This window comes from Micropterus dolomieu, linkage group LG19, assembly GCF_021292245.1.
Source record: "Micropterus dolomieu isolate WLL.071019.BEF.003 ecotype Adirondacks linkage group LG19, ASM2129224v1, whole genome shotgun sequence".
NCBI lineage: Eukaryota > Metazoa > Chordata > Actinopteri > Centrarchiformes > Centrarchidae > Micropterus > Micropterus dolomieu.
In genome coordinates this window covers 21,410,968-21,438,307 of record NC_060168.1, presented here as the reverse complement: position 1 = coordinate 21,438,307, position 27,340 = coordinate 21,410,968, and the positions used below count along the sequence as shown (strand labels likewise).

Sequence of the window (27,340 nt, the reverse complement as noted above, 5' to 3'; positions counted from 1 at the left end):
GTGAAGCACAGAAAGCACATGCCAGGGAGTCCATTCATGTGATTAACAAAAAATAGTGTGGTGTGAGTACTGTGACCAGTGAATGAGTTACTGTTTCATCTCGTGTCGGGCAGACCTGGCAGGTCGCACATATTTGTTGTTAATTGTTGATCTTTGTTGTTGTATATTTTTATGTTGTCAGTTTATATATTTATATGTACACAATATTCTCTTCTGTTGCGTTACTTCTGCACGGCACAGACCCAGAATAATGCACATGTATATATCTGCAACGTTGGTCTTCCATTCCATATTTATACAGAATATTTCTACATTTATTTATGTTGACTGTATGTTTGTCTACGTGTAGCACCTTATCACCACAGCAAATTTCTCCTATGTGTAAAACACTACTTGGCAATAAAGCTCCTTCTGATTCTGATTCTGATGAAACATTCAGAGGATAATGTTATTTTAAGAGGCACTGTGAGGTAGTGTGAGTGAGTGAAGAGTTTAAAAAAAATTACAAAATGTGGTGTAGTATTTTCTTAGTTTATATTTGATTCTTACTAAGCTCAGTTGTTCCCACTTCAGAAGTAACCATCAACCTAAAGTAATGGATGTCAACATCAATACTGACTCTTATTACTATGAGACACTGAGGGGGAGAAAACAACCTACAGTACATGTGATCCAATAACATTTGTAATAATATCAGTCATATGCGCACAAAGTAAATTTAAAAACAGATTTATACCAGGTTGAGGAAGGTTGGGGTCTGCTGGAAGCCTATAATGGTGATTAAAATGTGTTAATGTATTTATGGTGAGACACAACATCCCAGAAATGTAAGTCTTCATTGCACAATGAAGTGAAAGAAGACTTGAGACAGTCAAAACTACCTTTGAAATCTTAAACATCTGAGAAACAAGAGAAGAAACCTGGTTTAAACACTCAGGGAAAATAGTTCGCTATCACCATAACAAAGTGGTGGTTGAGAGTTGAAAAATTCTTATTAGAATTATAGATTTATGGAAATCTCTACCACAGACAGAAAGTATACATTACACTGAAATTGAGTAAGGTTGAATAAGGGCAATGAGCGTTAGTGTAAAATGTATCTTGTATAATACCAGCAATGTGTAACTGTCTAACACACACCCCAAACAATGTACCTGTCACATGATGTTAACTGATTTTGAATTTTAAAAAGCATATTTCATTTGATTTTTGTAACTTTAATTTAGCTTAATAACTTTCCTGACTGTGACTACAGATTATTCTGTGGTATGTTTGTCAGTGTCATTGCACTGTAGGACACAGCGTGGAAGAAACGGTGTAGAAGGCACCTCCAGTGAAGTGTAAGCCACAAACTGCACTCTTCACAGAAGCTTAGTGACGTTAAATTGCCCTAACATTAAAATGAGGAGTACTTTTTTGCCATTCCCGCTGGAATATAAATACAAAATTACAAATTGCATATTCTAGGCCATTTAAGACCTGTGCAACACATCACCATCCATCCCTTGGCAGCTGTCCTTGAGGTGAACAAGTTTTTTTTAAGAGCCCTGACAGGCTGCAGTCTGGACCAGATGGTGCTGACATTGAGAAATATTCACCTGAATCCAGCGGAATATTTGTTTTGGGGCTGCGTGCCCACCTACAGGTAAAGGGCTGATTTGTTTTGCCGACTCTGAGACTGTTTTTCATCCCCTTTATTCTTGTCCCAGTTCTTTAGCCCTTCAGGTAGAGAGGTGTCCTCCTCAAATTCCCCAAGCCCTTCAACAAACTCCTCATATGATGACTTCTCTTGACAGGGACGAGTTCCTAGCAGCTCCACCATGTCAGCCTTGTCTAGAATCTCCTTTTCTAGAAGACGTTTTGCCACCTGCAACACATGACCAATAGTAAACAACAAGAATTTTAATGACTTAATTGCTAAAATGCTAACTTCAACATCAATAAAAATGTGCTACTGATCGCAGACATAATGAACAGATTTTCCTTTCGCAACACAAAACAGGCTGTGGAGCAACAGTAATAGCTGTAGTAGTTACATCAAATAGCAGTTGTATTTATTCATTATTAAATAAAGATAGTTACAGTTAGCTATCTTCATCACAATTCTTCCAACCAGTTTTTGAAAACGCTAATTTAAAGCACAAATGAGCTATCAGTTGCTGCATCACACTGTTCAGTGATCTGCTTTGGAGTACAAGATTCTTCATCTTTACTTCTCTCCATCCTTTTCGTCTTTCTAATCTAATCTCTGGACAGTGATGACAGTTCTCACCTTCTCCACCATTTCCTTCTTATCGGTGACAAGCTGAAGTGTTCGTTGGAAGGCCGCATCTATAAGCAAGCGGACCTCCTGATCTATAAGCTGGGCTGTAGGTTCACCGAAGGGTTTCTCAGTTACTACGTCAACCTGCTTGGGGAGGTCAAAGGACAGCTGACCCACCGGCTCGTTCATACCAAACTGTACAACCTAAAATGTGAAGAGAAATGACCACCGTAAGTCAAATGACAAACAGTGTTGCTTCACTTCAAACCAACCACTTCTTATGTTGCTTAGGTTTGGTTATACCATGATTCTCTGACGAACCAGATGTGTTCAAGTGACATCTTCCGACAGGGTTGTTCAATCAGAACTGGCATTGGAAGTAGGAGTCAATGTGCTACTATATAGATAACTGTCTAATGTATATGACAGTATGTGTTGTTTTGGATGAAAATATGTGTTGAGAGATGCTTTATTTCTGCATTTTGTGTTGTCTTGTAAAGCTGCAGAACGGACAGAGCCCAAAACAAATTTCCCTTCGGGGACAATAAAGTATATCTTATCTTTTTTTTTGTGCAAAATGTTGTGATTACCTGTGCATAGGCAGACTGTGTGACTTTCCTGAGGTCATCCTGCGCCCCCGTGGTGATTCGGCGAAAGAAAACCTGCTCTGCCACTCGACCTCCCAGCATCATGCACATTCTGTCAAATAGCTGCTCCCTGGTGAACAGGCACTGTTCTTTAGGCAGATACTGCACATAACCCAAACCTTTCCCTCTGGGAACAATGGACACCTTAGGGAGTACATTATAATCAACCAAATGAATTGTTATTATACACATGTGGTGAAACTTAATGTGATTGTACAAGGTAAAAACAAATTATTCAAGGGCTGCAGAGGAATTCAGTCATGCAGCAGTACGAGAGAAAAGAAGTGGTCTGAGTACCTTAAGCAGAGGGTCTGCATGTTCTAGGAACCAGCCCGTCACAGCATGCCCAGCCTCATGATACGCCACAGTAGTCTTCTCTGGAAGCTGCAGTACCTGAGTCTTCTTTTCCAAACCTGAGAGCAAGGTGGATGTCTTACCAAACTGTACAACTGTTGTTGTACAAGCAATAGGTGGGTTTAGGGTTGATGTGTCCTACAAGCATGCAGTAGTATAATTGATCAAAACTTTATACTACAGAAATGTATTGCAAATCTCATCACTTTAAGGCCATTGCTTTTATTACTGACCAACTTTATTAAGGTAAATACTGTCATAATATCAAGTGAATCATAAATGTGGTTGTTAACTTACCTCCGATAACTCTATCGACTGCCTGCTCAAAGTGCTTAGTACTGATATGCCGGTTGAGGTGACGTGCAGCTATTAGCGCAGCTTCATTACACACATTAGCAATATCAGCCCCTGCAACACACAAGAGGCACAACAGTAAGACACAACTGTATTAACTTTTTAGATCAATCCAGAGACTGGGCTGTTTGCACACACACGGACATGGACACAGATCTCTTGTCCTTACCAGTAAAACCTGGGGTTAGCGCAGCTAGCTTCCTGGCTAAACTGTCTACTTCTATACTGGAGTCCAACTTCAGAGGTCTTAAGTGCACCTTAAAGATGGATGCCCTGCCTTTAATATCTGGTGGGCCTGTGGAAAAAAGAAAATATTGTGAATTTTAGGATTAATTTCAGGACATCCTCTTTTTAAAACAAAAGAATGATAAGAAGAAGTAGCAGAACTAAAGTCATGAAATGAATGTTGATAATGCCTCCAACTTTACCAGAGTGTATACAATACATCAGTGTGTTGACTCAGCTTCTGAACATCATGAGAAGCTCATTCAGCACCTGCATTACAGGAGTCCATGTCATACAGCTAATTTTCAAGATGCTACTGACAAATGATTAACAGCCACCACATAGCTATAGACACCATGGCTGTCTACACACTTTGGATTACTTCAAGTCAAATAACAGCAGCATAAAAGAGAATATAAAAGGACGTAAGCTAAAAAAAGTCAAATTAGAAATGCTGGTGCCACCAACTGTAATGTGACATTTATTTTGTAGTGCTGTGCATCAAACTAGGCAGTAAAGTCAACATTGAAAGACTCCCCCGTACAGCAGCATTAACACTTACAAGGGGAGAAGTGTTTTCATGGGCATAGTCACAAGATAAAATCCCAATCATCTTGAAGACAGCCTCTTAAAAATGTGAATATTCTGGAGCTTTTATCTGAAGGTCTGTTCTTAAGCTGACAGCTAAGAGTGACACAAACGTAGCTGAGTGCGTGAAGGAGCATTAGAAGGAGCCTTTTGGCATAATTAGAAAACTTTAACACAATGCATTATTCATGCAGGTTTGAGCCACATTTATTTTTGTTTAATGTTCATAAAAATGCAACAAGTTATGACACTAATTACTGATCAGACATTAATTTGTAATGTTTTTAAGCAACGTTATCTGACCAATACTGTTCACATGTAACAACAGAAAGATTAAAGGACAGAAAACAGTGTCCCATCCCTCATGTTGGCCTCCAGTCATCTAATCCCTCTTTTATAGAAAGCCAGCTCTCTCATTTTGACCCACTTTTTTTGTCAGAGAGAAAACTGCCCTGCCCACCATTGTCCAGCACAGCTGGTGTATAATAAATTAGATCTTAGCAGGCAGAAAAAGATAAACCATTTTAACCGCAAAGATAAAAGCTCACAGCGCGCAACACATGCTTTTAATGACATAACAAGTGTACAGGCGCAAATAAAGAACAGAAGTAAGTCTATTAAGCTTGAAGCTAATTTGTATGGGAACTATACAGTAAGTACAAGATACAAGTGTCAGTAAGGTCATGATTAGCACCTTAACTGGTACCTTAACAAAACAAACTAGACAACGTTGACAGTGATAAATGATGACATAGAGAAAAGATTTAGAGCGTGCATAAGATAAATGTCATTAATTGAAACCTGTTCTCAGGCATCCCGGTGAGAGCAGGGAATTATAAAGCTTGAGAGAAGACAGCTTGGGGCAGACCTCAGACCAGTGCTATACATTACCTATGTATATATGTCGATCAAAGCGCCCAGGCCTCATCAAAGCTGGATCCAGGATATCCGCTCGATTGGTACCAGCTAAAATGACCACGTTAGTGCTACTGTTGAACCCTGTAAATGACAAACAGCATCTTGTGAAATATTGCACCAGGAAAGGGCGAAAGGCTCAAACACATACAGATAGATGACACAAATACTTACCATCCATTTCCACAAGCAACTGGTTGAGGGTGTTTTCCTGCTCGCTCTGGTTGCCAAAGTTCCCTTTGCCTCTCTTCCTGCCAACTGCGTCAATCTCGTCAATGAAAAGGATGCAGGGGGCATTTTTTCGCGCTGTGGCAAACATATGCCTTATCTTATATGGACAGGGCAAAGAGATGTATAAATCAGTATTCATTACTGCTGTAGTTAGCATAATTTCCTACAGTGGTATAATTCAAATAGAGAGAGGAAAGATAAGGTACTGTAGATTGTCCTCTGTGTTTGTATCTTTGATATAACAAATTACTGTGTTCACACATTCAACATTTAGCCCAGTACTGACCCTAGCTGGCCCCACGCCAACAAACATTTCTTGGAACTCTGAGCCACTGACGGTAATGAAGGGGACGTTGGCCTCTCCTGCAGTGGCCTTAGCTAGCAAAGTCTTGCCAGTACCAGGTGGACCCGATAAAACTGCACCCTGAAAATGAAACGGTGGCGAAAAGTATCACTTTAAGAGTTAGTTTTTTTAGCCCATACTCGTCACCCTCACTGCCCGACCCTATGCCACAATCCTTTATTATATCCAGTATGGCACACCTTTGGGATCTTGGCTCCTAGGTCCTGATACTGCCGTGGGTTCTTCAGGAAGTTGACAAACTCCAAAATCTCCAGTTTGGCCTCCTCGCAGCCTGCAACGTCCTTGAATCGCACGCTAATGTTGTCTTTTATAATCTTTGCTTTGGATTCACTCATGCTAAAGGGGTTTCCTTGCCCCCTACCTCCACGACCTCCCGCCATTGGTCCCTGCCGAGTGGCAAAAAGCAAAAATCCAGCCAGCAGTAAGGTTGGGAAGATGTTCAAAAGAAGTGTACTGTGGGGAAAGACAAAGAAGCTCAATTAGGAACATCCAACATGCATAAAAGTCACTTCAATATGAAAGTTCCGATCAATTCTCACCCATCGCTTTCACTGCTATATAATACAGGTACTTTCTGTGGGGACTCCAGACCCATCTCTTGCTGTGCCATCTCCAGGTTGTGCTCAAATGAGTCGACACTGCCAATGTTGAACCACAAATAGCTCTGAAACATACAAAAAACAGAAAACATAACATGCAGTACAGAGTATATGTGTGTATACACTTTAAATCCAAAGCAAGACTATATTACATTTTAAAAAGAAATAACAAGGAAGAGGTCAATTCTTCCTCTTACAAATGAAAATAAGCAATAAATCGCACCATTGCTACTTTCAATGCACTCTGAGGTTTTGCTGCTACAGTCTTACTTGGCCCAGTAGCTTATGGTAGCAAATATTAGCAAACTCTTGGGCCTGAAAAGTCATTTTTGACCTTGGAAATTGTAGTTTGACCAAATAATCTTAACTCATTTTTTACTAGCATTTTCAACCATATCTCATGGACCTAATCAGTGGATTGGATTGGCATGGATTTTGCTAAGCTGTCAGTCTCGAATGAAAGTTTAGGTCAAACCTAGTAAGAGGGCATTAAAATTATTTTGTCTTTTCTACTTGTTTTACTGTTAAACTACATTTCAAAATTAACCATCATTTCCACTTTTGGTCACAGCGGCTGCTGTTCAGCAAGTTACATAGGGTCATTTTAATCTATATCGTTTGTGTGTGTGTGTGAGCGACATATACATATATTAGTACTATTCATACATATTCATGATGATCAGTTTTATTAACTTTGCTACACGGCGGCAAATCAATCATGCACATTCATGAATTAGACAGCAAGTGTACATAAAAGACTGCAGGCTGTGAGGCCATGAACACAGTGAAACTAAATCATTATTAGAACCTATGACTCACCAACAAAGTGACAAAAAAGCATTTTCATGCAACTAACCACTTCTGATGTTTCCACTCCGTGGGCAGGAATTACTTTGACATACTGTTTATTGACAACTTCCAGGTGATCCACCTGTGTAGAGAGCACAGTAACCAATTTGTTTATATGACTGCAGAAACAAACATGCAGATAAAAATGCCCTCGTTCAGAAGATACCAAAACTGAAACTCTCTCTGCCTCTTACTAAGCCTCTGCTCAAGTAGTGATGCACAAAGTCCTTCCAGGAGATCTGGACCCCTGTCTCTCGGAAGTAAAAGTACAAAAAAGCTGTGGTCATGCCTGCTGCACCAATTCCAAGGTTGCGAAGTGCTTTTTCATCCAAAGGGAATTCATCCTGTTAGATAAAAGAAATGTTGTAAGGGAGAGGAGACCAACTGATTAAAGAAGAGACGGTGTCAGAATGCCAGTGAAAAACAAGCCATTCTTCCCACCCTGCAGCTGCATTATGGTGCCTCTCACAACAACTAGGATCTCCAGTGTTATTAGTAAAGTACTATATGTTTTAAGGAAAATATTTCAACATCTGAAGGTTTTAAAAGGTCTGACAGCAATATATGAGCTTAAATTTATTTTCTAACATAAATATACAGCATCAACAAACATTTTGGTAATGCGGCATTCAGACCAAAGGCGAATTTTCGCCTCGCAACGCTTTCCTCAAGTGAGTACATTCGCTGCAAGTGTTCACACACAACGTGAGAAGGCGATTTTAACGCGATAACGTGAATAAACACAACTCGCCATTACTACAACTGTATGAAGTAAACATTTTGCTGTGATTAAATAGCAATAAACGGATTAAACTGATACCAAAATAACTACAACATGATGCAGATTTGTTAAACATATGAATTCATGATTTGTCAGGTCTGCCAGCAAGACAGCAGGACAAAAACTTCTAAAATGTTTGTTTTCTGAATGGAGTTTGGATCAATCAGGGCTATGCTATGCTAACTTGGTCACAGTAAAGTACAATGATATAATTAATGATAATGATATCAATGATAATGATATAATGAATAAAGTTACAGACACATGTTTTCTGAACTCACCAGGTAGTTCAACCTCCTTGCTTTCTTTTCTCCAAGTAATGTCCAGTTTTGTCCGGTTTTTATATAAATATGAAGTCGTACTCCGACAGAGCTAACGACACTAACTAGCTACCATCTACTATAACTACATCATTCTATAAGGTTACTATTATTAGTATATATTATTTTAGTATTATAGACCTGAATAGTCATTTATGTGACTGCCAAATTATGAAAATTATAAAAAATGAGTCAAACCAAGCTTAGAATTTACCTTAAAAATTGTCTTATTCCAGCATTTTAGTAAATATATTCCAAGTTACTAGCATTTGTGTGTGTAGTGCATTTTAATGACATGCATAAACAACCTGTAGGAATAACAGTTCATTAGAATTCTGGCCATGATTCGCACCTGAAAGCGTGTCCACCAGTGTGATTCTTCCTTTTTTCCTCCTCTTCGTCTTTCATCTCCATCATCGTTTCTGTCCCTCCCTTTACTTACAACAGATTCTCGCTCTTTGGTATTTTCATCTGAACAGTAACAGAAAGTTAGTCATACACTTCAGAAGATCTTAGAGCAGAAGATACTATAGGTAGTATACAAATGCTGCTTGAGAGGATGACTCCTCACCTTCAGCTGATTTGTTGACGCCAGCGCTTTCTTCACTCTTCGGGAAATCCTTTTCAAAACCTAAACCAGTTACACACACAACAAAAGGATTAAGTACAAATGGCTCACATTGACCCTAGAAAGATTAAGTCATTGTGTGTTCGCTCATTTTGCTACATTACATAGTATAAGAGCATTAAGAGGTACACTACCTCTCGGTGGTTTGTTTGAACTAAGTAATCGAGTGAGTGGGAAACTGTGTTGATATAATCTTCCACATCTTCTTTGGATCAGTGACGTCTTCTGAAATAAAGATACTGTATGATGAATATGTTAGCAGTGAAGGCAGGGCCCTATAAAGACATGTGGAAAACAAAAATACAGCAGAAAGGCATTAATTCAACATGCTATGTGTAATAGATGTTGTTGCACCTCTTCTAAAACGGTAGACAGGAAACATGATGATGAACAGTCCCATGGTATCTGCAGCTGTTATGAATCAGTCATGGAGAATAACTGTCATGTTCATATGAGAAATCTGTCTGTTTTTTTCCAAACAACAGGATTACTGAAATCTCATTATGACCTGTGTCATGTCATGTCAGACACTGAACATTTGCTAGAAAACTCACATGGTGTTAACTTATTTATCTGTCACCTATATTAGAAGCCAATAAGAGTAAATAAAATTACATTCCACCTCAGGCCTGTGTTAGTGAGGCGTTACTACACCTGGCCGACCAGATAACTAACGTGGAGAAAAAACATCCAGACTCCCTGCTCATTGTTCTTGGGGACTTTAACAGAGCAAACCTCAGCCACGAACTCCCAAAAGACAGACAGCATATTAAGTGTCCCACCAGGGACACTAACACACTGGACCATTGCTACACTACATTAAAGGACACCTATCGCTCTGTTCCCCATGCAGCCTTGGGACTCTCTGATCACTGTCTGGTTGATCTTGATCTTAACATACAGGCAGCAACTGAAATCTGCTAAACCTGTTGTACAGACTGTGAAAAGATGGAACAATGAGTCAAAGATGGAGTTACAGGCCTGCTTTGACTGCAGTGACTGGAGTGTTTTTGAGGCTGCAGCCACTGACCTGGATGAACTAACTGACACTGTGACATCTTACATCAGTTTTTGTGAGGACATGTGTGTGTAGACTAAAACCTACAACCAAAAACCCTGGTTCACAGCGAAACCCAGGCAGCTTCGTCAGGCCAATCAGAAGTCGGAACAGAGTCCAGTACAACCAGGCCAGGAACACTCTGACTAACGAGGTCAAAGCAGCAAAGAGATGCTACACTGAAAAGCTAAATAACAGCTTTGCAGCCAACGACCCTGCGTCAGTGTGGAGAGGCCAACTACTGGACACCATCCCCCAACACTGCTGGTACTCAACAACTGGCAGACGAGCTGAATGGCTTTTATTGCAGGCTTGAAAAGCCCACAGTCACACCTCTCCCCCGCTCCAACACCATCTTCAAACAGTCACCTTCCCCCTCTGACACACTGCCAACCCCCTCTCTGACCCCTCACCAGCACTCAAGATCTGTGAAGAGGACGTGAGCCACCTCTTCCAAAGGCAGAAGATCAGGAAGGCTCCTGGCCCCGACAGTGTGTCTCCATCCTGCCTGAAAATGATGGCCCCCGTCTTCACACAGATCTTCAACAGATCACTTGAGCTGTGTGAAGTTCCCTTCTGCTTCAAATGCTCCACAAATGACTACAGGCTTGTCGCTCTGACATCTGTGGTCATGAAGTCCACTGAAAGACTGGTGTTGGCCCACCTGAAGGACATTACAGACCCCTTGCTGGAGCCCCTGCAGTTTGCCTACAGCGCTAACAGGTCAGTGGATGATGCAGTCAACTTGGGACTGCATTACATCCTGCAACACCTCGACTCTCCAGGGACATATGCAAGGATCCTGTTCGTGGACTTCAGCTTGGCGTTCAACATCATCATCCCGGACATCCTCAGCACCAAACTCACCCAGCTCACTGTGCCAGCCTCCACCTGTCAGTGGATCACAAACTTACTGACTGACAGAAGTCAGCAGGTGAGACTGGGAAACATCACATCCAGCACCAGGACTATTAGCACTGGTGCCCCCCAGGGGTGTGTGCTCTCCCCACTGCTCTTCTGCCTCTACACCAACGACTGCACCTCCGGAGACCCATCTGTCCAACTCCTGAAGTTTGATGACGACACAACGGTCATCGGCCTCATGTGGGACGGTGACGAGTCGGCCTAAAGACGGGAGGTTGATCAGCTGGCTCTCTGGTGCGGCCAGAACAACAACCTGGAGCTTAACACGCTCAAAACTGTGGAGATGATCGTGGACTTCAGGAGGAGCAACCCAACTATGTCCCTCATCACCATACTCAACAGCCCTGTGTCTGCTGTGGAATCCTTCAGGTTTCTGGAATCCACTATATCCCAGGACCTGAAGTAGGAGCCCAACTCGGACACCATCATCAAGAAAGCCCAGCAGAGGATGTACTTCCTGTGTCAGCTCAAGAAGATCAACCTGCCTAAGGAGCTGCTGATCCACTTTTACACACCTATCATCCAGTCTGTCTTCTGCACGTCCATCACTGTCTGGTTTGGATCTGCCACCAAAAAGGACAGGAGCAGACTACAACGGACAGTCAGGACTGCAGAAAAGATCATCGGTGCCAACCTGCCCTCCATTCAGGACTTATACATTTCCAGAGGCAGGAAACAGGCAGGAAACTGCAGATCCATCTCACCCTGGACACAATCTGTTCCAGCTTCTCCCCTCTGGTAGGCGCTGTACGCCAAAACCAACAGACTTAGGAACAGTTTCTTGCCACAAGCCATCACTCTGATGAACAGCTGATTTCTGATTCACGGTGTTAGGAACAATTCTTGTGCAATAACCCAGTAACTCTGCCTCTAATCAGCCACCTGTTTACTAGCAAGCTTTATTATTTATTCACCATTCTCTATTTCAGTGCTGTTCATACTGTTATATTGTCATATTATAGATACTGTATACCTAATCCACCTACCTCAAGTCATTACTCCTGCACAAATTACTTATACTTATTTATTCCAGCATCCTTTGCACTATGCTTCATTGCACTGTGTACATGCGTACATGTATGCACGTATATGTACCTGTATATCACATCCACCTCCGACATGTACATACTCCTGCATCTATTGCACTCTGCTCACTGCACTATTTATCAATATGTCTATATTGTTTTTATTCATAGTGTGTATATTGTGTTGTCTACACTGAAGTCTGTCTGATTTTATTTTATTTTTAGGGTTCATACCGCGTAGCGGTATTGGGAAAAAATCGCGAATCGCCACTTGCGGCTATATTTATTATTGTGATTTTGTATTTTTGTATGAGTAAGCACATCATGAGCAATGTACAATCCAGAGGGAAATTCCTTGTATGTGTACATTTACCTGGCAATAAAGCTGATTCTGATTCAACAGTACATTATATGTTTTTAAAATTTAACTATGAATAAAAACATATAATTTAATTGAAAAAACATGAAGTAAAACAAAGACATTAAAATATAGGCAATAAATCTTTTCAATTTCAATTTGCCCATACCTGCTCACACAGACACCAATACCAACATATCTGTAATAACCCAATATCGACTGCTAATATCAGCCTGTATCTGTTGGGCTGTACTGACCATGCAGTCCATCAGAAAGAAAAAAAAATCCTACAAGAATTACAGGAATATTTACAAGGAATAAACAACTATACTATTATTTTATTTCAAAGGAACAAGTGTCATCCTCCAATAGAAAAATATCCCTCATGTGACATCAACAGTCAATCTCAAATACATTTTTATTAAGAAAACATGGTTTGGAACTCATGATCAATGTTGAAGTGCAGCTCTTTATCTGGTAGACCTAATGACCGGGCAAAATATCACAGATAAGATACCCCTTCCCAGTCAGAGAACCTCCATTATGTCAATGAGAAATTCAAACTCCAATTCAAAAAGTTCACTACTTCTAGACGCCAACTCTCACATTTTTTTAATAAAAAGTATTTCAATAACTTGAACCATGTAACATTTGCTGAACCTATTATTAAAAAAGTAAAACTGAATAAATGAATAAGAATTTACAACACTGACCGAGACACGCCCCCCTCAAACAAAACATTCTGAAACTGAGGAAACCAACTTCAAACGGAAATATCGTGAGAGAAAAGCAACTGAGGAATGATGACATATAAACAGTGCAGCAGTTTGTTTGTTTAGAGGTTTTAGGGGGCTGCTGGCTATAACGGAGGAACAGTGTGTTCTTTCCCACGACAGACCTGGAATAGCTTACAGTCACACAGGGCTCCAGCTCTTGCAACACACTGTTATCCGACGCATCTGCAAGTAGCTGTTGTAAAAGAACACATTTGCATGCAACTATTCTGAGAGAACTGTAGCGAGCTTGCATAATAAAGAAGAACATAAACAATGTCATCTTACCACCGCGAGCGCGCAACTGTAGTGGAAAGTTGCTGAAATTTTGGATAAATCTCGACTCCACATCCGAACCCGGTTCCGAAAGTGCCCGACACTCACAGAGAGCAGCCCCATGGTGTCAGTTACTTTTGTCTCCGCTTCATCGGACTGGTATCCGAGTCATCAACAAGTGAAGTGCCCCTGATATCAAAAAAGACCCGATGTCTCGCGAGATTTCGATTACAAAAGCACAGTGTGGGGGCAACTTGGGGCTGTCTGGGTTGTGTTACGCCGAGAATTGGACGCTCCTCCAAATACTCCTTTTAAAGCTATAATATCCTTTGTGGGGATCATCAATGGTGATAAATGATTCGAAGTATATATTTTATGAACGTTTAGAGTAGTTAATATTGTATTACACTTAGCAGAAGAAGCATTCCTTGACATTCAGCGTAAATATGCGGCGATAACTGCGTTTCATCAATGTGCACAGCAAAGTGTCTGAAAAGCACCTTATTGATAGGCGGATGCATAATTCGGCAGAATAGATGTTAAAGGCTACCTGCCGAGATTTGCATTCACCCCTTTTCTTAGCATAAATGAGCGTTACCACCCGTGAGGAAAGCTAATTCATTTACATTTTTTTTTCTTGGGGGAAAGAATCGCTTTTGCATGTCCGGTCAATCACTGGCGATCTTCTGCAGATTATAATACAGTATGTAGTCTATGTCCACTTTGTCCAGACATCCAGCATGCATTGTGTCCGTTTTATATACAGTCTATGATTGTGTCCAAGAGCGACTGATTATGTGGCTGCTTGTCAGAAACGTTGCACCTTCCCGAGGAAAATAATTCCTCTATGGGGTTTGTAGTATCCAATATTTATGCATTTGACACATAACAGTTCAAAATAGCACTGTAGCAGCAAGACAGAGGGTCAGTCACCTTCTACGGGGAGAGTAGTGATTGGTGGTTTCCTCTCAACACATCATCGCAGCATTATTGTTCGGCACCACAGGTTGAGGAATGGAGAAGGTGGAAGGAAAACTGACACCATCCTGGGACGGATTGTCAACCTCTGTTACTGGAGGAGAACGGGGAGACGACACATTAAATGTCCCATTAAAACAACAGGCCCTCAGTGTTGTCTCAATTAGAAGTTTATGATTGTTTTTTAGATGTAGCAGAATCAAAGCGCAGGCTATTTACAGTAATTGTTTTTTTTGTTTTTTTTTTTACAATGACATGTAAACATGTTTGGGATTTGGTTGAGTTTGAGTGAGAAAACTTCATGCAATTTGAAAGATGTGGTCATTGAATTTTGTGTCAAGCTATTTAAAGTGACACACAGTTTATGGTCTACACTGTCTTCTGTTGTGCTGACTGTGTGAAGACTTTTGAAAAAGTGAACTCAGTATTAGTGAACACTGTGAGTTACAAATGATAAAAAAAACCCTGAAACATAAAGAATATGTTGGCTATAGGCTAATGCATAGCCTGGGGATTTATGTCCAAAAAAGACATGACATTTTTTGTAGCTTGTTTTTTGTTTGTTTTCAAGAACCAACTGTAGACCATATTCTGTAGGCCTACTCATGCAGCAGTATGAGAACAAATGAATTCCTAGCATATAATTTGTATTTTGAATTCTAACATAACATAATGATTGGATTTGAATTTCCTACTTGTACTTTATTTGAGTAGCTCTATTTTCTGCTACTTCATACTTATACTGCACTATCAGGAAGCAACATTTTTTATAACCAATTCATTGTTTTGAATAATTTCATATGAATATATGGCAAAATTCTCTTGCTCCAGCTCCTCATATGTGAATATTTAATGGTTTCCTTCAACTTCTGAATCTCTCTCTTGAGGTCATGCCACAGCATCTCAGTCGGGTTGAGGTCAGGACTCTGACGGCGCCACTCGATAAGGTGTATTTTCTTCTGCTGAAGCCATTCTGTTGTTGATTTACTTCTCCTGCAAAATTTCTTGATAAATGTTGGAATACCTTTTGATAGCAACCCTTCCAGGCCCTGAGGCAGCAAAGCAGTCCCAAATCATGATTTCCCCTCCACCATACCTCACAGTTGGGATGAGGTTTTGATGTTGGTGTGCTGTGCCTTTTTTCCTCCACACATTGGGTTGTGTGTTCCTTCCAAACAACTCAAATTTGGTTTCATCTGTCCACAGAATATTTTGCCAGTAGTGCTGTGGAACATCCAGGTGCTCTTCTGCAAACTTCAGACGTGCAGCAATGTTTTTTTGGACAGCAGTGGCTTCTTCTGTGGTGTCCTCCCATGAACTCCATTCTTGTTAGTCTTCAGCTGACACACCTTCTTAACCTCATTGAGCATTCTGCTTTGTGCTCGTGCAGTCATCTTTGCAGGACAGCCACTCCTAGGGAGAGTAGCAGCGCTGAACTCCATTTATAGACAGTCTGCCTAGGTCTTCTGAGAGCGCTTTTGGTCGAGGCATGGTTCACATCTGGCAATGCTTCATGGGAATAGCAAAATTAAAATTTAATTTTCTCTAAAAAATTTTTAGAGGGCAGGGCAGCTCTAACCAACACCTCCAATCTCATCTCATTGATTGGTCAGGTTGGCTGACTTTCAATTAGCTTTTGGAGAAGTCATTAGAGTAGGGGTTCAAATACCACCATGCGCTGTGACTGTTTACTCAGTGTGTTCAATAAAAACATATAATTGTTTGTGTGGTATTAGTTTAAGCAGACTGTGTTTGTCCATTGATGTGACGTAGATGAAGATCAGATCACATTTTATAACTAATTTATGCAGAAATCCAGGTAATTCAAAAGGGTTCACACACTTTTTCCTGCGACTGTATATATTACAGTATATATACACATCTACTTTTGTAGAATATATATATATATATATATATATATACACACCTACAGCCAGATTTACTAACGTCCTGAAGGATTGTTAATTTCCTCGTGATATCAAGTTTGCACACGTTTTTGCTCACACAAATCTTTAGTAAATATGAGAATATTTATATTCTCATATGTTTACAAATATTACAGCTGCAAACAAACTTTTAACAGCATCACAAACCATTCAAAAAGTCTTAGTATTAGCTTGTCAATCAGAGAGTAATAGCATGGGCCAATCTTGCACTTTGAGGGTGCTTTTGCTGACAGCAGAGCAAAATCATCAGATATTTATTTTTATCATAACTTTTTTTTACATTGGGGCTGTAATAATTCAACCCTGAATAGGTTAAAGTTGAACTTTACTTGATCACAACGCGGCAATGTTAATGCATTTCATTAATTTATTCATGCACTACTTCATGTTTTACAACAGGGCATTGCTTTTCACCAACACCATGTCTGTTCATTAGTTTGAAAAAAACCAAAACAAATACAGTTCATCATGCTGAAAGATAACACAGCCAAAACTCATTATTTTAAAACAAATATTTTAGGTCAACATTTACACATTATCAAAGGTGTCACTTAACATCTTTGTCATCTCTGGACAAAATGTGCTATATGTAATTAAGACTGAAACCATTAACATGATGGTAAGTGTATTAAGATGTTTGGATAACAGCTTTATGCAACCTGTAGGCACAATGTTTATGAATATTCACATCTATTTGCTACACACTGCACTAAAGTGAACCAGATTAAAACACAGACTGTCTACAATGACATCATGGTTTTGAATGAAAGGAAAGAACATTTAACTCCCACAATCCTTTTCTTTTTCAGTTAAACTATTCTCCTTACGAGAAAATGTTGCATGCTTTGATTAGAGATCTGTTGCCAATATATGCATGTATAATTCAAAGTACTGATTTAATGATTGTATATACACACCCTTACTTGTCAAAACTATTTCAAGCCATATAATTGTTTCCAGTATCCAGGGTGGCTAATTGACAATTTACAAAATCAAAGCAGGCCTACACTGTAACCTGAAAATTGAAGGCTGAAAAGAAACACTGTTATAAGGCCTGGCAATATTTTTTCTTGGTATGGTATGCAATGTTAAACAGATCAAACGATTATGAGTCTGAAAGGAAAATAGGCACAAATGGAGGAGTATAGACTGCTTTAAGGACAATACTTCTGAGATAAAGAGTTTTATAACAGCAGATTTAATACATTTCATATTGTAAACTAATTAAACACTATGCATCGTATGACCTAATAAACAGATGTTTGGAAATGATATCTCAGTGCAAGGTCACCCACTTCACTTTCAAGCATGTTTACAGGATTTTGTTTCTAAAATGAAAACATCCACTGGGACGTGAAAGGTGAATTTCTGGTTAACATGATTTTGTCTTTGCAAACTGGAGATGTAATCCTTAAAATTCAATAACATTTTTAGATATGGCAACCTTAAACCTTTAGTATTCAGCAAAGTTGGCAGTATATGTTCACTCAGTCGAGCCTCGTAACACTTAATATACAACTTCCGCATCCATAATCACCTACTGATGAGGTGGCTTTTCTCTATAGGGCATTTATTTTGTACATTTATACAAGCAGACATATGCACTAATGCAACTCACTCACTCACACAAACAAACATACACAGTGTTCAGTACATCCAATTTCAGTATGGATTAAAAAGTTGGATAAAAAATATACATATATATTAATTTCGAGATTGTGTTTAGTACCCTGCTTCCTTATGAAGTGCGCAGGAAAATAAAGACACTACAGTTCTAAACATATGCACAAAACAAACCAAGGACAAAGACGAAAAGCTTCCATAAGACTTTCTTGATCGATTAGAGCACAACATGAGGCGAAGTGCAACATCCAGTAGCTTCAGGTAGTCCTCTCCGGAATCATGCATCTTTGACGTCTGACTCCTCTTCCTGCTTTCGATCAGTCATTCGGGCACACCGTGGACAAGTTGTGGAATTGTCATAGTAACAATCTCTAACGAGACACATAAGAAACATTTTTGTTACATAATCCATCATATTGATGGCGTACATTTGAATAACGTGTTGTTTATTTTAATAGACAGATCACTGTTTGGGCAAATGTACTGGTTTTGCTATTTGCTATATAGTATGTTTAGTGAGACAAACTCAACACTGCCTTTCTTATTTCTGTGTATACAGCTTGAAGATATGCTACCTGGTGATTTTAGATTAGATTAACCCAAAAAAGATGTCTTAGCTCCACTCAAAAGTAGGGAAAAACACCTTTATTAGTGCAAAACCAGTACACTGTTGAAGCCATAGTAGTTGATTGGTAGCCTATTATTATTTTTATTGTTGTTTAGGACAAGCAATTTTTCCATTTTATTTTTTCTTGTTTCAAACAACTGATCGCTCCTCATCCTAATTAGGTCATCCGCACCGGTAGTATTAGCCTATGAGGAGGTTATTTATATTTGAATGAGAGAGGAGTGTAATAGTTTAGTGACCAGATAAGTTGTGGGAAACCAATTTAAGGTATTCCATTGATACATGTGTTAAAAGTAAACAACAGAAAATTATTTTGCTAACTTTCGATCAATAAACTGAATTGAAAGATCTCGCCGAGAGCCTTTTCCTTTATTGGTGAGTCGCAAACGTCCTCTAAAAAACAAGTCACTTAACTACACTAAAGACTCACAAACGGAAAAGAGAGGCTGCAGTGCACGTCCAGCCGATCAAACCAACTACTCCTGAAGCAGCCGCAGCTCACGGACCCTCCGTGAGTAAAATCAGCTGATCGCTGCTACGCCACAAAAGCGTTTAATCGATGTGATGGAACGCAGTGATCGATCAGTGTCAAGTGATGTGAATAGGAAATAAAAATGTACTGAGAAGTGTTAAATGATACCAGAAGATGCAACCCATGGAAAGCCAAGTTTGTGGTGGTAAACTTGCAACAATGACAAACATGCCTGAGACTGCAGCCAAAGGTGAGCGGCACACATGGACTCGGCGTGTGCATGCCTTTTTTTTTTTATACACTTTATGGTGCAGGCACATAAGAAAAAAAAGGCGTGCTTTTCTCTTTCTTTCGGTGTGTTGTTTGCATGTTTGGCTGCAAGTAAAACCATACAAATCCTAATTTTTTGCCGCAATCTGGTTAGAAAAAGTAGCGATTGAAGTACTGGTTTGACTGGAGACGTTTCAATTCTACTCGATACTGGGCTGTTTCAGTCGATAGCATAAAGGTATCGAGTAACGATACCCATCCCTAGCGCTAAGGCTTTAATATTTCGTACCAAAATGCAAAATCTTCACAACTAAATTTCAAACTCCTTAGAATCACATAATTTGCAATATATTTCAGTGTGACTGGTTGGCGGTGACTTACCTGTGGAAGACAGCAGAACACTCGTTGCAGACCGAGGTGTGACTGTCAAAAGGGAACAGGATGTCTCCTTCCTTACACAGCTCACACACAAATCCTTTGGCCTGACAACGCTACACATAAACACACACACAGCACAGACAAAATGGGACAGAAAGTCAGGGTTTCAGGATGATTATGTTTTCTACTCCTTTAGCAAATAATTAAAAATAAAAACAAGTGATCATCAACAAATGCCTACTGACTAATAGTGGATACTACAAGATTAAGCTATGTGTCTAACAAAGAAGTCATTAGTATGTATTCTTTGCACTTTATGATTGAGCTCACCTCACAGTCTAGTTTGATGTGCTTAGCAAACGTAGTGTGGATCTCTGTGAGGGAACAGCTGAGCCTGCCACTGGAGATGTCAATCAAATCTTGTAGTGAGTACATGTCATCGTTCTCCACAAAGTGCTGCCGATCTTGTAACTGCAGAACACAAATACAAAAGAAAACAATTTGCGAAAATCTGTTTTGGGAAATGTATGCAACCTGCATGCCATGAGACCGAACCTTGCTCAGGGACAATCCATTTCATGAGATCACAGAAGGCAACAAACATTACAAAATATGGACAAAAACTGTTTTTTAAAAACTTTTGTGAACATATACAGTATCTCACAAAAGTGAGTACACCTCTCATTTTTTCATATTATTATATATTATTTTTAATATATATGTTCATGTGACAACACTGAAGAAATTACACTTTGCAAGTTGCATGACACCAGGGAGGGCTAATTGGGCCCAATTTCGACATTTTCACATAGGAGTATACTCAGTTTTGTTGCGAGCAGTTTAGACATTAATGGCTGTGTGATGTGTTATTTTGAGGGACAGCAAATTTACACTGTTATACAAGCTGTACACTTAGTACTTTACATTTTAGCAAAGTGTTAGTTGCAGGATAAGCGGGTGACGATGGATGGATGGATGGTTATTTCTTCAGTGTTGTCACATGAAAAGATATAATCAGATATTTACAAAAATGTGAGGGGTGTACTCACTTTTGTGAGATACTGTATTACATATACTTTTTGACTGTGCACAAATATCAATGCACACTATACAAGCCTATAGGGGACTACCGGTATGTTATAATAACGTAAACTTGAAAATATCATTCCTCAAAAGTGTTATAACTTTCCACATGTGTATATTTTATTATTGCATAAATTACACTCAAGTGGAGTGTCTATGAACATATAAAAATGAAAATGGAAAAGCTGTTTGAAATTTAGTTAGTTACCCCGCTGTACAGTGGACAAACTGAATAACACAGACATACACTCACCGGCCACTTTAGTAGGTACACCTGTTCAATTGCTTGTTAACACAAATAGTTAATCAGCCAATCACATGGCAGCAACTCAATGCATTTAGGCATTTAGACGTGGTCAAGACAACTTGCTGAAGTTCAAACCGAGCATCAGAATGGGGAAGAAATTTCAGAAACTGCTGGTCTACTGGGATTTTAACACACAACCATCTCTAGGGTTCACAGACAATGGTCCAAAAAACAGAAATTATCCAGTGAGCGGCAGCTGTGTGGACGAAAATGCCTTGTTGATGTCAGAGGTCAGAGGAGAATGGGCAGATGACAGAAAGGCAACAATAACTCAAATAACCGCTCGTTACAACTGAGCAGTGTTGGGCAGGTTACTCAGACTTTGCAATTACTAAGTTACTCATTACTTATTACTCTTTTAAAGGATTAGTGTGTAAGATTTAGTGGCATCTAGTGGTGAAACGTGATTCCCCTAAATGTTCTCTGCCTGGATATACTAGGGAAATGATAAAGCATCCATAGGTTGATAGATGTGGATCAAACACCGAAACACAAACACTGCAGCACATTTTGTACTGAGAGAAGCAGTCGCTGCAGAATCCATTTGTTGAGAGAAAAAAAGAATTGTCCCAAGGTGAACTCACAACCCTTAGGGTGTGAGACCTGCACTTTACTGACTGAGCTAACCGAACGGCATGTTGGTAGAAGTCAGAAGAATATTATGTCTTATATTCTTACCCACCATCTAATGGTTGAAAATATTGCTCTGATGCCAAACTTATTTGCCGACCCCTGCTATATATTGTTACTACTTCTTCTTCTTCTAACATATGTATGCAACGTAGCAATGAATGTTTACACTGCCTGAATTCTACCAGAAGTAGAAGAAGAAGAACTTAGTGATGAAAGGCGCTCTGTAGCGCTGTTTGTCTGTCTGTTACACTGTTACACCCATATTTCTACTGTAGAAATATGATGACGCAACGTGGCGACGTCCGCGGTTATGTAGATATAAATGGCTCATTCCAAGGTAATAAAAACGGTTTATTATATAAGGTCTTTCTAAACAACTAAAAACATAGTTATGTATCTGGACCTTTAAAAAGTAATAATATTACTTTACTTATTTTATTATTACACCCGCGACCCTGTACGCAGGATAAGCGGTTGACGATGGATGGATGGATTTTATTATTACAAATATACAGCAACTGTGTGATGCTATCATGTCATATGGACCAAAGTCTCTGAGGAATGTTGAACACCTTGTTGAAAGTATACCACAAAGAATGAAGGCACTTCTTAACTTTTTAATTTTCAAGTTTACGTTATCATTTTTATATACTAATTATAAAAAGAATTTCAGCTGAACTTGCACCAATAATAGCAAAGTCTTAAGTCTATATTAGTGTCTCAAGTCCACATCAGGAACGTTTCCAGATGCCTAAACTTTCAACTTCCACACACGGTGGTGCTGTTGTAACATATTACTTATTGCTTTAATTGCACGAAGCAAAGTCAATTTAATTTGTGTTGAATAGATATTATGCACAGATGCTGACCTGAAGTAATAGCCGAGCCTCCATGGCCTCCTTACAGGTAATAAAATAGGGTTTCATCAACAGAATATCTTGACGGAGTTTCTGTAAAGGAAAACACACACAAACACACACATTGCTCCCAGTCAAACATAATGCACAGAGTGGCAGTTGATTTTCCATCTCACTGCACATGCTAGCAGCACTCCATATCAAAATTGTTTGATTTTCCGCATAATAGCACCTGATTCAAAATATAGCGACAAAGCACTAGGATGGTCGGGTGACAAATCAAATGGAACAGCAACTATAATGAAGGTGTTGTGGTTAAATCATTTTATAAGGGATTCCAGGTTAAAACTGAGAACATAGCATTCAAAGATAATTACAGAACTGTATTTCGTTTTAACTACATTGGGAACATCTTTACTTCAGTTTCTTGTTGGATCTTTACTTGTACGTCCAAAAAAGTGAAGCTACCCACCCTGATCTCAACCAGTTCCTCCACAAAGTTGAATAGCAGCGGGTTGATTTCTTTCAGCTTCAGGACAGGTCGTGGCAGCATCAGGGCCAGGTAGCGCAATGAGGAGCGACAAACCTGAAAAAGAGGCACACTGTCAGAACACAGACTGACTGAATATGCCCACATGAACACGCTAATACCCCTTTCATACCAACACAGTGACGTGGGTTAAACCTGCATTGGTAGACAGCCTGAATAGGTCAATGCGCATCATCTGACCTGGATTCCCAACCCTCCTCCTGACCTGGGTGGAAGTGGGTCAGATGCTGACTGGCTTTCATAAACAGGCATTTCTATTAGAGATGGGAATGTAATTTAATGTTATTGATGTTTTAACGACATTAAGCTGATTCCCCTTAAGACATTTTCTTAGACTCGACAAAAGGTCCTTCACAGGCTGTGCAGCACTCCTCGTGACTAGTAAATTGACTTTGACTGTTTGTCCGTAATATAATTCTATGAAATTCTGATGTTTCGCAGTAACATATATAAGAGTACAGTTCCCGATCCGAGTCTCTTCCAACAGAGACAAAGAGAGAAAAACATACAGTCTGACAGCAGTTTCATCCAGTAACTCAGATGCTGCTTTAACACGTGTAAAGAAAACACACATCATACACTCCTGTTTCAAAGGGGTATAAGAAGTCTAATAGTGTGAAATATAAAAGATGAAGGGATACATGTTGAGAGGGTACCTTGCGTGGTTCAAACTCCCAGTTGTGGATGACGCGAGCTGGGACGATGGTGGTGTCATTCCAGTGGCATGTGCTGCAGTAATATTGGCCTGTGTAGTCACACTGTCTGGCTTCACTTGGCACGCCCCCTATAAGACAGATGGCACAGTGCAGTCAAACTATGAATCAAAAGAAAGCAAGATATACATAAAAACATTATAAACACAATTAAATATGTAGAATTTAGATATGTTGGGCGGCGCGGTGGTACAGAGGTTAGCACTGTCGCCTCACAGCAAGAAGGTCGGGGGTTCAAACCCCAGTTGCCCCGGCCTTTCTGTGCGGAGTTTGCATGTCCTCCCCGTGTCCGCATGGGTTGTCTCCGGGAGCTCCGGCTTCCTCCCACCATCCAAAGACATGCAGACTAGGTTAATTGGTGTCTATAAATTGCCCTTAGGTGTGAATGTGAGTGTGAGTGGTTGTCTGTCTATGTGTGGCCCTGCGATGGACTGGCGACCTGTCCAGGGTGTACCCCGCCTTTCGCCCAATGTCAGCTGGGATAGGCTCCAGCCCCCCGTGACCCTGTACACAGGATAAGCGGTTGACGATGGATGGAATTTAGATATGTATGAGAGAATAAAGATCTCCAGAAAATGATGTTCCATATCAAATATAAGCATACTCAATGTTTGTAGCTCAGTCATTCCTAGATGGCTGTAAAGTAACCTTATTTACAACTGTGTGCACATGCCCATCAAGCAAATGTAAGTTCAAATCAGCCTACATATTGCCTTTAGATCCTCTGTTTTCCATACATCAACATGCAAGACATAAACCAACACAGTAAATTTGTACGCACTCAGTGAAATAGGTGTTCGACATTCCGCACAACGGTAGTCTTGCCGGTCTAGTCCTATCTCAGGGCAGATGCTGAGCTCATACTCGGACTGGTGGCTGACCTTCGACCTGACGCAGGGCTTTGTGATCATGTTCATACACTTACTATGGCATCGATAATAGCAACCTGAAACAAGAAAGGGATGATCACATGGCATGAATCTTTAATGTATAAAAGCATTATCACTACAGGCAATGGGTTTGGGCTGGTTAACAGATTCAAAGGGCTGTACAAAGATGCTCCCACTGAGCCCACCATTCAGAAAAACAGTATGCATGTGGAGCTTTGAGAGAACAAGCGAGACAGTAGGACTGAAGATTAATCTTTGAGAAAGTAGAATATTGTGAGCCTGTGCATGAAACACAAAAAATGATATTCAGATAGAGCTGGTATGATCTTACACAGAGGTCTGACTTTTTAACAAACTTTTGTTTTTAAATTTTGCAACTAAAATATCTCTATAGTGCTGTATCTGATTGATACACTGTATGGTGTGTCTCACCTGTGCAGGTATACCAAGTCTGGATAAGGCCCCAGATGATAGTGCTACACTTGTCACAGGTCTGTTTCACACTCTTGCTCTTTTCCTTGGAAAAGCGGTGCTCCAGTAGGACTCTCAGATTAGGCTCATCCTCCTCGGGGTCCTTTAAAGGGACAAAATACCAAAACATTCAACAAATAAAATATGCAGTATTTGTACTTGTTTATGTTGCCGTATTTTCATAGTGCTTCTGTTCTCGCTGTATGATCCTGATCCTTTGAAGCGATGTCTATTCTCTAGATAGAACTTGCATAAGATGGCACTTCAACATTCAGCTGCTTTATTATATAACATAAAGTGCTCTGCCCTGTGGTATAAAGCATTGCACATGACATTCAGCTGCTTCATGTGATATCATAAAAAAAAAAACTCAGTAAAAACAAATGCACAGAAAATCACTAACATTCTCTTTTCTATAAAACGCATTTAAGTCCCAATTGAACTCTTAAGTAATTGACCGATTAACTGATTTGTTGATGTGAGTGTTTCGCAAGAAACTAGACTGTAAGTAATACTGTCCTTTTGGTAATTTAAAGAAAATCTCAAGAAACAGAAAATGTGCGATTTCAAACATGAGGAGTTTTTAGCAGAAAGTTGCTGATCTCCACAAACTTGTTTATCACCTCATCAGTCTCCAAGAAAGTCTACAATGCTTGCTCTCATTTATCTTATAAAGCGCAACGTGATCAAATGAAAGCTGAAGAAAGCCTTTATTTGATGTGTCGTTAGCACACAGTGGGCTCAGCGGAATTTCTTGTGTTCTTCCCAGTTACCTCTGACACTCCATGTGTAAGCATCACTTCTCAGTAGGGCTGGGCAATAAAACAATAATGATAATTATCGCAATGTAATTTTCCTCAATAACAATATAACAAATATTCAACATATCGTCAATAAAGTTTGATTTAATTAATCTGAATCATGAATGAATTAGGGACTTCATGTTTCAATTAAGATATTTATTTTGTTGAGGAAAAGGGACTGCAACAAGATTTACTTAGCACCATCTGGTTTCTTCAATTTTCAGTCAGGAGCAAAAATCAGCCTTTAAACTTGAAAGAAATATGATTTGACATTTATCGTGATATTTATTGTTATTGAATGATAAAAAGATTTTTTATTGTGATAACATTTTTGGCCATATCGCCCAGCCCTACTTCTCAGCTACAATATAATTTAAAGGCCCCACCTATTATAACTACTGCACCCATTAGGTTATGATTAAACCTTAAAATCTATTATTTCTAAATGCACTTGAATGCAGCAGTAGTTTCAGAAAATGCCTCTCCAGAAACACAGTAAAAATGCATGCTTTAGATAATACATTTCCATCTGCTGACATTTGTGTACAGCTGTTCATTCCACAAAATCAAAAACATGAAGGTAAATTTAGTCACTTATGAATTTCTGGAAGTTAAAGCGATCCTGAGCCAGCACCAACTATGATAACATGTTATCCACTCCTCACTTCCGACCTTAAGTTCCTGCAGTTTGAGACGAAGGTGGATAAGTTTCACCACAGTGTCCTTCTGTCTCTCCGAGTGTTCTGGCAGCTCTAAAATCAGCTTTTTACACTCCTCTATGGCCAGTTTCAGCTGTTCAATGTCGGATGCCACAAACGAACCCTATCACAGGTGAACAAGAGCAAAAAAGCAGTCTCAACATACAGTAAATAGAATAGGAAGTTATATTCATTATATATATATATATATATAAAGAAAAATATAAAGGAGTGTGGGTATGTACAATATTTACATTATTAAAGAATTGTTATGGTGAACAGGACTAGTGAATAAATAGCAGCAGAATTGCAGTAGAGAATATTGCACATTAATTATTAAACAGATAATATTGCACAATAGACAATAAGGTCCAGTTCAATAACTAACTAAGGGACCGTGTGTCAGACACTTAGAGGGAGGAGTTATAGAGCTTGATGGCCACAGGCAGGAATGACTTCCTGAGGCGCTCTGTGGTGCATTTTGGGGGGGGGGGGGGGGGGGACTTTTG

The 27,340-nt window shown here is 39.6% G+C and overlaps 2 protein-coding genes across 7 annotated transcripts in view; both read right to left on the bottom strand.

Annotated features, from left to right (window-relative positions):
* Positions 1-512: 512 nt before the first annotated feature.
* LOC123957244 (AFG3-like protein 2) lies at positions 513-13,693 on the bottom strand. Of its 4 annotated transcripts, none has more exons than XM_046029909.1 (17): positions 13,544-13,693; positions 9,253-9,343; positions 9,062-9,121; positions 8,843-8,961; positions 7,584-7,733; positions 7,397-7,471; positions 6,481-6,605; positions 6,121-6,394; positions 5,864-6,001; positions 5,521-5,674; positions 5,323-5,430; positions 3,788-3,913; positions 3,562-3,672; positions 3,208-3,323; positions 2,854-3,054; positions 2,273-2,467; positions 513-1,867 (listed from the first exon to the last, which is right to left on the bottom strand). In XM_046029909.1, the coding sequence occupies exons 1-17, from the start codon at positions 13,652-13,654 to the stop codon at positions 1,640-1,642; spliced, it is 2,382 nt and encodes a 793-aa protein (XP_045885865.1). In that variant the 5' UTR covers positions 13,655-13,693; the 3' UTR covers positions 513-1,639. The 4 variants fall into 4 exon arrangements, with proteins under 4 accessions (XP_045885865.1, XP_045885869.1, XP_045885866.1 ...); XM_046029913.1 differs by having other exon boundaries at positions 513-1,596; positions 2,408-2,467; XM_046029910.1 differs by having other exon boundaries at positions 9,253-9,340.
* Positions 13,694-16,808: 3,115 nt separating this feature from the next.
* The window catches only part of def8 (differentially expressed in FDCP 8 homolog), a 24,767-nt gene continuing 14,235 nt past the window's right edge, over positions 16,809-27,340 (bottom strand). For all 3 annotated transcript variants that reach the window (XM_046029915.1, XM_046029917.1, XM_046029918.1), the window contains 9 exons: positions 26,806-26,955; positions 25,292-25,433; positions 24,751-24,915; positions 23,913-24,040; positions 23,179-23,292; positions 22,719-22,799; positions 20,157-20,297; positions 19,830-19,939; positions 16,809-18,449 (listed from right to left, as the gene is read on the bottom strand). In XM_046029915.1, coding sequence (XP_045885871.1) covers positions 18,356-18,449; positions 19,830-19,939; positions 20,157-20,297; positions 22,719-22,799; positions 23,179-23,292; positions 23,913-24,040; positions 24,751-24,915; positions 25,292-25,433; positions 26,806-26,955 — 1,125 coding nt within the window. In that variant the 3' untranslated portion in view covers positions 16,809-18,355. The remainder of the gene's footprint in view (positions 18,450-19,829; positions 19,940-20,156; positions 20,298-22,718; positions 22,800-23,178; positions 23,293-23,912; positions 24,041-24,750; positions 24,916-25,291; positions 25,434-26,805; positions 26,956-27,340) is intronic.

What these genes read in the sequence shown, in the direction of transcription:
- LOC123957244 (XM_046029909.1), bottom strand. Translation starts at nt 13,654, where the DNA reads ATGGGGCTGCTCTCTGTGAGTGTCGGGCACTTTCGGAACCGGGTTCGG. An exon ending in ATGCAGACCCTCTGCTTAAG is followed by an intron (nt 3,055 to 3,207) that starts GTACTCAGACCA and finishes GTACTCCCTAAG; the next exon opens with GTGTCCATTGTTCCCAGAGG. An exon ending in AGAAGGAAATGGTGGAGAAG is followed by an intron (nt 1,868 to 2,272) that starts GTGAGAACTGTC and finishes CATGTGTTGCAG; the next exon opens with GTGGCAAAACGTCTTCTAGA.